The sequence below is a fragment of the Mus caroli genome, chromosome 5 (genome assembly GCF_900094665.2).
Source record: "Mus caroli chromosome 5, CAROLI_EIJ_v1.1, whole genome shotgun sequence".
NCBI lineage: Eukaryota > Metazoa > Chordata > Mammalia > Rodentia > Muridae > Mus > Mus caroli.
In genome coordinates, this window is record NC_034574.1 from 113,693,907 (window position 1) to 113,705,026 (window position 11,120).

Genomic DNA, 11,120 nt, shown 5'->3' on the forward strand with positions numbered 1-11,120 from the left:
CTCCTCCTCCCCTCCCGTGTCCCCTCCCTGCATCCTGATATCACTCTTGCAGAAGTAAATTTACCACTTTTCTTGGGCGCGGGGAAATCCTATTTCTCTGTCCCCCTTTTCTACTTCACATACATCTTGTGGCCTCTAAGAGTTGATTGAGTTGTGTTCCCCCTAAAATATATTGGGGTTTGGGCCTATAGTACCCATGACCATGACCTAATAGAAAATGGAGGTAACTAGAGGAGCCATCATAAGCATGGAACAAGCAGGCAGACAGGGTAGAGTGTGCCAGTGGAGGGATAGGTAGTGTCCTGGTTTGAATATGCTCGGCCCAGAGAGTGGCACTACTTCGAGGTGTGGCCTTGGAGTGGGCGTGGCCCTGTTGGAGTAGGTGTGTCACTGTGGGTAGAGGCTTTAAGACCCTAATCCTAGCTGCCTGGAAGTCAGTCTTCTGCTAGCAGCCTTCAGATTTAGATGTAGAACTCTCAGCTCCTCCTGCACCATTTCTGCCTTACTTCCTACATTGATGATAATGGACTGAACCTCTGAATCTGTAACCCAGCCCCAATTACATGTTCTTCTTATAAGAGTTGCCTTGGTCATGGTTTCTGTTCACAGCAGGAAAACCCTAACTAAGACAGGTAGGGTGATGGCGTCACAGGGAAAATTTCCCCTGAACCTCCTGGGAGAGCCCAGTGCTCCCCATTTCTTGTCTTCGAAACTCTGGCATCCAGAACAGTGGGCAGATAAATCTTTGCTGCTTTAAGCTCCACTGAGCATGTGACCGCGTTGCAGCGGGCACACACAGGAAGCCAAGACACACACTCAGATCAGTGTTGGGAGATTCCTCCCTCCAGCGTGGAAACCCTCTTACCAGAACATCCCAATATGGTGCAGGTGACTCAGTATTCAGGCTGGGAGAGTACAGCCAGGCCCCAGCCTCCTCTGTCAGTAGCTCCCAGAACCTGTCATCTTTGCCCACATTATTGGTTGGGTCAGTTGGATCCAAGATGACCGGTCTAGGAATTTTATTAGATGGAAAAAAAATCAGGGCTGGGTTTAGCAGCACATACCTTTAATCCCAGCACTTGGGGGCAGAGGCAGGTGGGTCTCTGTGAGTTCAAGGCCACCCTGGTCTACAGAGTGAGTTCTGGGCCAGCCAGGGCTACACAGTAAGACCCTATTTCACTCTCCCTCTATCCCCACAAGAAAGAAATCAGGGACTGGGAAGACATGTTGGCAACTAAGAGTGCTTAGTGCTCAGTCTTAAGAGTGCTTGGTGCTCAGTCCTGAGAGTGCTTGGTGCTCAGTCCTGAGAGTGCTTAGTGCTCAACCATAAGGGCCAGAGTTTGGGACCCAACACCCACATAACAACATGGGTATTCTGAACACACCTTTAATCCTGGCTCTGGGGGTAGGGGAGTAGAGATAGCAGGATCTCTGGGGCTTGCTGGCTTCCAGCCTAGTTGAGACACACAGGAACTCAGGTTGAGGAAGAGAGAGATGCTGCCTCCCATGGATAGATGGAGAACACCTGATACCCTCTTCTGGTCTCTATGTGCGAAGAGGTGTATACCCACTTCTGAGCTCACACAGATACACAAATAAATCTTAACGGAAAGAGAGGAATTGGGCTGGGGATGGGTCAGCGGGTGAAGTACCTGCCTCACAAACAGGGCCTGAGTTGGGGGTCCCCAAGACTCACATAAAAAGCCAGACGTTGGTGTGAGTTTGTAATCCCAGCCCTGAGAGGACAGAGGTAGGTGGGTCTGGGGGCTCCCTGGCTAGCCAGTCTAGCCTATTGGCTATTGAACATCAATGGGAGACCCTGACTCAAAAAATAAAGTAGAAGGGCTGGAGAGACCCTTCAGCGATCAAGCGCAATGGCTGCTCTGGTAGGGTACCCATGTTCAGCCTGAGAACTTAGGTAGTGGCTCACAACCATCTGTAACTACAGTCCCAGGGAACCTCACTCCCTCTTCTGGCCTTTATAGGCATTGCATGCATGTGGTTCACCGACACAAGACGCAGGGAGGGCTGGCGAGATGGCTCAGTGGTTAAGAGCACTGACTGCTCTCCCGAAGGTCCTGAGTTCAAAATCCAGCAACCACATGGTGGCTCACAACCACCCGTAATGAGATCTGACTCCCTCTTCTGGTGCGTCTGAAGATAGCTACAGTGTACTTATGTATAATAATAAATAAATCTTTTTTAAAAGACACAGGGAAAGCATTCATATACATAAAATAAATTCCACAAAGTGGAGAGTGAGGAACAGATGTAAGGAGACACCTGGCATTAACCTCTGGTCTTCACAGGCATCTGTACATACATGGGTGACAGACAGACACACACACACATACTGCAGGGGCTGGGGGAAGCTGGCAGCCCAGACTCTGAAGGCTCTGGCTTCCCTAAGCCGCTGAAGGATCCCCAGTACCCCGCCATACTGACTCTTCAACTTCGGCTTTTCAGATCCCTCTGTTCCTTGCTGAGAACTTTTTCCCCCCTTTTCCCAACCCCCTTCTCCCACCACCCATTGGCAGACAAAACCTAACCGTGAGTTGGGACCGTGAAATGCACTAGCTGGCTCTCCTTTGCAAGCAGACCCTCAGGTTCGCTCTGGCTCCTAGCAAGGGTTCAGAACTCGCTCTCAGTGGGGCCCTGGCCTGCATCTGGCGAGCTCCGAAAGCTGGGTACCTTTGGGACCTGAGCTGGTGCAGAAGGATGTTCCGGACTGTCTCATCCTCAAAGTTGTAATTGACTGTCCAGTAGACACACAGCTCTGTCGGCCGCCGGATGAGTCTCAGCACGGTCCTGACGCCTTGTGCCATGTCGAAGTCTTCAGCTTGGCCGCCCTGTTCCCAGGCATACACAGTGAGCAGTTCCAGTGCGTACAGCAATGACTGAGGTGGGGGTGTTTTCCACTTCTCCTGGCACTGGGACAGAAGATGAGACCATCAGGAAGCCATCAGAGACAGCATCCCCCACACCTGCAAGTCACTGTGTCCGTATGGTCTGATACTGGTGAAGGTGTAGAAGAAACACCTGGAATACTCACACTGCTTACAGGAGTGTGTGTGTGTGCGGGTGAGAGTGTGGATGCGTATGTGATGGTAAATGTGGGGTGTCTCTCAGTGAATGTGTGTGCGTGTGCATGAGTGTATGTGAATGTAGAGTGTGTGTGAGTGTGAACATGTGTGACTGTGTGACAGCATGTGTGTGAAAGAGAGCATGAACGCGTGAGTGTGTGAATGTGATCGTAAGTGTGCGCGTCTCTCTGCGAATGTGTGTGCATGTGTGTGCGAGTGTGCGTGAGTGTGAACACGTGTGACTGACTATGTGTGGGTGTATATGAGTGCAAGAATGTATATGAGTGCATGCATGTGCATGAGTGTGAGTGGGTGTGTGCGTGTGGAAGTGTGTGTGTGTGAGTGTGTGTGTGAGCGTGCAGTGCATGCATGTGATTGTGTCAGCGTGTGTGTGAGGGTGAAGGTGTGTGTCAGTGTGTGAACATCTGAGTGCATGCAGGTATGTGAGTTTGAGGTGTGTGTGTGGGGGGGAGAGGGAGACAGAGAGACTGGGAGACAGACAGACAGACAGACAGAGACAGGCCTGAGGTCAAGGGCAGTTACCTCCTTCAGTCTCCATTCTCCAGCTGGGACAGTATCTCTCACTGAACCTTGGGCTCACTGCTGGCTCCAGCGTCCAGCCAGTGAGCCCAGGGATTCCTGGGGCTCTGCCTGTGCCTACGCTGGAGTTGCAGGTGCAGATTATCCTTCTGGCTTTACACTGGTAGTGAGGATCCTCCCTTGTGTCCTTGGGCTTATACAGCTCTCCAGCTTCTGGAACAGTGGTCTTTAAAATCTGCTTGGCTGTCTACTAAAGCTAAATAAATACCTTCTGCTATATTTCATCTAGAGTCCATGTGTGTAAATATAGACATGTATATACATGTTGTCTGGAGGTCTGTCTGAGAACTCAGCAATTCTGTGTCTTTATTTACCCAAGAAAAATGAGTGCTGAAGGTCACAAAAGATATATTGGAGAATACCCACAAGGATCCAATTTATAGAGAAATGACCCAAAGGCCCAGCCCAGCAGAGAAGAAAGACATGGCTATATTACCTCAACAGAATAATATATAGGAAGGAAAAGCTATTGCTATGTAGTGATAGGGCACAAAAGTGGAGTGAAATAAGATATCAACTGTGTGCAATGTGATCCATTTACAGTGTCCAAAAATAAGGGAGGGTCAGCAAGAGGGCTCAGTGAGGAAAGGTGCTTGCTACCAAGCCCGTTGAACTGAGTTCAATCCCCAGGACCGATATAGTGGAAGGAGAAAACCCATCCTCTGACCTCTACACATATACTATGCCACCCCCCCCATAAGTGGTAACTGATATTGGAATTTAAATTTTTTAAAAAAATATATAGTCAAATTTTTGTTTTATGTGTACAGGTGTTTTGTTTGCATGTTCTCGTGCCTGCATAACCTGGAGGTGTTAGATCCCTCTGGAGTGAAAGTTGGTTGTGGGATGGATGATGCAGGTGCTGGGAATCCAACCTTGTTCTCTGGAAGACCAATGTGTGCATTCATTCTCTCTCTCTCTCTCTCTCTCTCTCTCTCTCTCTCTCTCTCTCTCTCTCTCTCTCCCTCTCCCTCTCCCTCTCCCTCTCCCTCCCTCTCCCTCTCTCCCTCTCTCTCAATTTATTTATTTATATAATATATGTGAGTATACTGTCACAGAGGAGGGCATCAGACGCCATTACAGATGGTTGTGAGCTACTATGTAGTTAGTTGCTGGGATTTGAACTCAGGACCTCTGGAAGAACAGTCAGTGCTCTTAACGGCTGAGCCATCTCTCCAGCCCACAATATGTCCTCTTAATTGCTGAACCATTTCGCCAGCTTCAAAAGTTGAGATTAGCCTTAAACTCTAGAGCTGTGTGTCTTCTCTTCTAGAGTGCTGGGATCAGTCAGGCAGCCACCATGTCCTTGAGTTGAGAAAATATTCTATTCTGGTTTGTGGCTGAAGAAGAGATCAAATCAGGTTGAGGTATGTTGTTAATATGGTTGAAATTTCCTCACTATGAATGATCTCAATAGAAAGCTAATACAGTAGGGCATGGTGGCTTTGGTCCCAGGACTTGGGAGTTGGCAGAGGCAGAGGCAGAGGCAGAGGCAGAGGCAGAGGCAGAGGCAGAGGCAGAGGCAGAGGCAGAGGCAGAGGCAGAGGCNGAGGCAGAGGCAGAGGCAGAGGCAGAGGCAGAGGCAGAGGCAGAGGCAGAGGCAGAGAGGCAGAGGCAGAGGAGGCAGGTGGATCTCTGACTTTGAGGCCAGCCTGGTCTACAGTGTGAGTTCCAGGTTAGACTGAAACCCTCTTAAACAAGGCAACAACATACATTACCTGTTCATACCAGTGCTTGACCAATAGGATCAAATCCTTCAGTCTTCTGGGATATTTCTTGAAAAACCGCTGCTGCAGTGTGGTGAAGCAGTCTGAGAACTCCCCTGGTGAGGCTCTTACTTTATCCATGGATTTTTTGAGATCCACATAGACACAGGAGCTGGGATTCTCACTGGAGCCTTAGAGACAGGAGAGAGCAGCGGGAAGCTCAGCTGGAGTTGAGAAGATCCTCTATTGCCTGATCTGCAAGAGGGCAGCTCATTCTCTGGGAAAGCTAACAGTGGGGTTATTCTCCTTGATAGATAATAAAAGCTAAAATGAAGGCTGTGTGTGTGCGTGTGCGTGTGCACCCAAGACAGAATCAATGGAGCCACACACAGCATGAGGCAGTAAATTACACATGAGAAATGAAGGCCTCAGGATAATACCAAAGCCAAATGTTTGTGTGCAATTACATACGTCTGTGTTACAGAGTGACTTCTACCAATGCCTCTTACATAGACTAGGGCACCTCGAGGTGACAGGACCAGGAAAGGGAGAGGTGCACGGACCAATTAGTTTCCACACTTGCTCACTGAGTTCTGCTGTTCATATTTAGGTACACAGCTTTGGGCAAGGAACCATGTGGACACCCCAGCAAGTACTGGGCACATGCCCTTGCCATTTATTGACTAGTGACTCTATACCAGGCATAACTGAAGTCCTTTATGCAACAATGTAGCAAGTAAGTCTTACAATCCTCATGTGGGGCACAACTACAGAAACCATGGCAACAACAGTCTACCTGACCTGGTAGAGACAAGTATACCAGGCTAGTTGGCCTTTTTATTTAGTAAAGGAAGCAATTTCAGAGCCCCCCCCCCCGGGTCTTTTTTTTTTTTTTTGTAGGGTCTTATTTTTTTCAGCAACATTTATTGCTTTCTTGTAATTAAATCTTATTTTGGAAGATGCAAATCTATCGCCATCTGGTGTCATCATACAGTACTACATGTGGAGAGTTTCTTTCTCCCAGCAGTTTCCTTGATTGGGTCAAGGCAGCAGAGGGTGGGTTGGACTGGACTCCTACTACCAGACTCTGTGTATCAGAAGCGAGAACCCAGAATTTCCTGCAGCCCTTTCAAGGCAGGCACACCATTACAACTAAACAAACCTGTTAGCTGGTTCCTTTGATCTTAGATTTGGTGACAAGGGACCCAGGGGGTCATGTGTCAGTCCCTTTTCTGGTTGGAAGAGGGAGGTCTTTCTTTTGGCTCCCTGTTAGAGGGTATAGCCATCGTGGTGGGGAAGATATGGCTGCAGGAGGTGATGCTGCATGATCCCGTCTTGGACCAGGAAGCAAACACAGAATGGAAGTGGGGCCAGAAGCAGGCTGGGGTTACCACCCTTATGACTCACTTCCCAGCCCTCCACTTCCTCTCCACACCCTCTGAAATGAGCTCCACAAGCTGGGACCAAGTGTTCAAACACATGAACCTGTAGGGACTGTTCACCTTCAAACCCTAAGATGGGAAGGGCCCAGGGATGCCACCTTTCTGGGAATGTCATCATGTGGGTGTATATACATCTCCATCTTGTCAGAAAATGGTTAGGCGGTGGCCATTCAAGGGCTCAGTAACCCAGAAGTTTCTCAGGTTTGTGGACAATGAAGGGGCCCTGGCCTCCAGCTCAGAGGTCCTGGGCTGTCAGCCCAGTGGAGTCCACTGCTGGCAGAATAGCCATGATACATTCTCATGCTTCTGTTTTCCCACCCATCTATCTGTCCACCCCTATATCCATACATTTTCCATCTGTCCACCCATCCATCCAACCCACTCATCTATCCATCCACACATATATCTATCTATCCATCCACTTTTACATCCATCCATCTATCCATCCATCCATCCACAATGCTTCCATCCATTTTCCATCTTTCCACACATCATCTATCCATTCATCCTCATACATGCATACCTATCCCTACATCCATCCACCCACACAAACACACATCTAGTGGGACCCAGCCATCCACCTGTCCACTTCCTTTCTGCCATTTGTCCATCTGCCCATCACTCATTCACCCTCTCACCTATCAAGGCTCCCCTTTAGGTTCAAGAGTCTAGAACATTGTTTCCAAAGTCAATGAGATGAAAATGAAGTGCTAGACAGAGTATGCCTAGGGAAGGAGGCTCTTGTCTCTTGGGAGTTGTGGTGGCTTGGATGAGAATGGACCCCAGAGGCTCATTATCTTTGCATGCTTAGTCCTCAGTTGATGGATTGTTTGGGAAGGATTAGGAGGTGTGTCCTTGTTAGAGGAGGTGTGTCCTTGGAGGAGGAGGAGGTGTGTCCTTGGAGGAGGAGGAGGTGTGCTGCTGGGGGTGGGGCTTTGCAGTTTCAAAAGCCCATGTCAGGCCCAATGTCTTCTCTCTCTCTCTCTCTCTCTCTCTCTCTCTCTCTCTCTCTCTCTCTCTCTCTCTCTCTGCCATCTGTCCTCTCCCTTACATCTGATCAGGATGTGAGCTCTCAGCTATTGCTCCAACGCTATGCCTGCTGTTTCCCACCATGGTGATAAGGCGCTAACCCTCGGAAACTCGAAGCCAGCCACTTAGTTAGATGCTTCTTTTTATAAGAGTTGTCTTGGTCATGGGTGTCTCTTCACAGCAACTGACCAGTGACTAAGACAGGAGTTTACAAGCTCCATTTTGGAAACAGCCTCAGCCCACAGGACCCCAGTGGCCTCCCAGGACTCCCAGAATGCTTGGACACCCACCCACCCCCCCAGTCCCCAGATCACTCACGTAGAGGATTGAAGACTGGTAGTAATTGCAAGAGTATTCTCTGCCCTGGTACAGACACTTGTACTACAAGGGCATGTTCATGCTTTACTGACTTCTTCTCATGGATTTTCAGCCACAGTTCAATAAAGTCAAGGAATGTATCTTGGTATTTTATCTGATCCTGGAACTGTTGGAAGCAGTCTATGAAGAGAACAAGGGTACCGTCGGAGCAGCCTCTTAGGGCTGTTTCCCGGCCATAGGAGCCACCCTGCGGGGAAATGGAGGGGCAGTTGTGAGATCTAGACCTTCTGTAGCTTCAGGTAGTGACATTTCTTAAATCAAGTGAAATCCCCCAAATGTCACTGCCATTTTAAAATCAGGTTGCCAGCACCAGTTTGTGTCCATGTTTTGCATGCTAGCTCCAAACTGGGGTCAACTCAAAACTGCGCTAAGATGAACAAATAACACAGCAGAATACTATACAGGCATGAAAAAAAATAGATACGGTGGAGTACTATGTAGGCATGAAAAAGATACATGAACAAAAATCTCACAAATGTGGAGTCAAAGACACTCTATGGCAAAGCACAAATGCATGTAGTCAATCCCTGGTAATGTACTGAGCACTGATAACAGCCATCCCTGTGCTAAGAACACTGCGTGCTTCACCATCACAACACTCTGAAGTGGGGTCTAGGCTGACCTCATTCTGCAGATCTGGACACTGAGGCACAGAGAGGTAAAGGACCCTTCCGGGAGTCATGCAGCCAGGCGGAAGAAGACCTGGCAGCAGGTTGGACCCCTTCACTGTCTGTCCTCAGAGGAAAGCCTTTGAAGTGCAACCCCTGGGCCCGGTGTGGCACAATGCTCAGCACCACCACCTTTGGGGAGAGTGAATTCTCCTGGGATGCAGAGCCCTGGCCCCCCACCCTGAGCCTCACCTTAGCCACTTCCTTCACAGGGATCTGACTGCGCAGCAGGTCCCAGATGGCATCCACAGCCTGGTCTATCTGCTTCAGAGATTTTCTGTTGGGTTTGAGGTTTGCCTGGATATACTCTTCTAGCTTCTGTGATGGCACCAAGGACACAGCAATCTGCTGCAGACAGTTTTCATTGGGTGGGAGGTTTGCCTGGATAGACTTTTCTAACTTGTGCACTGGCCCGGAGGGCACCCCTGAAGACCCACCAGGTGACCAGTCAGATGAATAGCCAGATGACCTGTCAGATGACCAGCCGGTCAGCCAGTTTCCCATCGTTGCTAGCGGGTCTTGTCAATTGTTGAGGCAGAGCACTGTAGCTCAAGTCCTGGGGCTTCTGCCCTGTACCCAGGTTTCTAGAAAGAGGAAATCAAGTCCAAAGCCCCACCCCCAACACAGCCAAGCCTAGGAACCTAGGAAATCGAAACTCAAGTGTGGGAGTTACTTCCCAGCAGCTGGTGTGTGTTTGCTTCCAGTTAGCTGGCCACTCCCAAGGACACCCCAGCTTAAACTTAAAGCCTCTAGAGCCTCAGGGGACACCTGCACAGAGGCCAGTGTTTGCGTCCATCAGTGTAGAACTGTCTTCTTGGTGCCTCTGTTTCCTCCACCTATAGCTAGGAGGAGCCTGTCTCAAAAAAAATTTGGCAGAAAGCTGGCTGGCTAAATGCTAAGCTAATTTGATTTTATTGAGGGTAGAGTCTGTCTGTTAACATAATGTCCTTCCTCCTTGTTTCCAGTGGCTGAAGCATTCGGTGACAGACAGGGCAGACAGACTGAGCTCAGAGAAGGTACTGACTTGCTCAAAGATGCACCGCAGGACAGGTGCCTTGACAGACAGATGTAGGCTTCCTGCCTTTGGGTGAACATGGGCCCTGAAGAGTCAAGAGTAGTCCCCCCCCCACGTGTTAAAAAGTAAATATTTAAATATTTAAAAATTAAACACAAAAAGAAACCTCACCAATTCAACACAATTATTTTGGGTTAGTATTGAGACAGAGCCTGCTGTCTAGCCCAAACTGGCTTTGAGCTGGTAATCCCCTGCCTCAGCCTCTCATAAACTGTTATGTATAGCATCTTCTTCCAAGGTAGATGGCACATTGTATGTGGCTGTCCTACGTGGCAGATGGCTTCCTGGGACCCTCACCAGGAAAGGCACAGTGACTTTTGTATCACCTTGGAGTCCAATGGAGTGACTGAAGTCACAAAAAAAAAAAAAATATGGGCTCTAACAAAGGATCCCTGAAAGCAGCAGACTTCTTGTAGTTCCTCTGAGTGAGGCCATAGAAGGAAAATGGCTTAGGGGGCACTAGCAGCTCTCGGGGACCCTGCCTCAGCTTCCTGAGGGGTCGAATATGTGTATCGCCTCACCCAACCCTCACTGTGCCCCACTGGGCCTCTGCCATATCATTCCAGAGCCACTATGGGGGCCGCTCTTGGAGACTCTGGGGGTCAGGTCAGTAGGCCTCTCTTTCCTCTGCCCTGATGGCGGTCACCTCGCTCCTCACTGTGGCTCACAGTCACCCCAATTCTGGAGCCATTTTGACAAGAGAGCCCAGAGTCTGTGTGGTGGGGACAAGAGCTGCCATTAGTTCTGAAGGAAAAAAAAAAAAAAAAAAAAACATTCCCATTACTGTCTGAATAAAGCCAGTGCCCAAGGGAACAGGCCAGATGACTGCCTCCCCACTAATTTGGGGTCCTCAGAGAGCAGCTCCTCCTTCGCTTTTGAGGTCCCTTTTATGGGGAGGGGTTAGGGTTGATAGAAACAGTCTGTTGAGTCCGTTGGCTGTTAGCACTGGGGCAGAAGAGTATGTGTGTGGGGTGGGGTCAGGGCTCAAGGCTGCCTGTGGGGTAGGTAAGGGCAGGAAGACATCAGTGGAAGTCATTGTGGATATTCAGGAGTTTAGCAAGGCAAAGGGGTGGGTAGCATTCCTGCAGGGTTACAAGTTCAGTGTAGGTTGGAAACATGGTTTGCAGGATGGATTGGCT

General features: G+C 49.2%; 1 protein-coding gene across 1 annotated transcript in view; it reads right to left on the reverse strand.

Moving 5' to 3' along the window:
* Positions 1-9,490, reverse strand: part of Oas2 (2'-5'-oligoadenylate synthetase 2) — a 19,199-nt gene extending 9,709 nt beyond the window's left edge. Inside the window, exons 1-5 of the mRNA XM_021163462.1 lie at positions 9,099-9,490; positions 8,179-8,425; positions 5,402-5,580; positions 2,692-2,930; positions 866-1,010 (exon numbers count right to left, since the gene is read on the reverse strand). Of these exons, the coding sequence (XP_021019121.1) occupies positions 866-1,010; positions 2,692-2,930; positions 5,402-5,580; positions 8,179-8,425; positions 9,099-9,410 (1,122 nt within the window). The 5' untranslated portion in view covers positions 9,411-9,490. The remainder of the gene's footprint in view (positions 1-865; positions 1,011-2,691; positions 2,931-5,401; positions 5,581-8,178; positions 8,426-9,098) is intronic.
* Between the last annotated feature and the right edge of the window lie 1,630 nt (positions 9,491-11,120).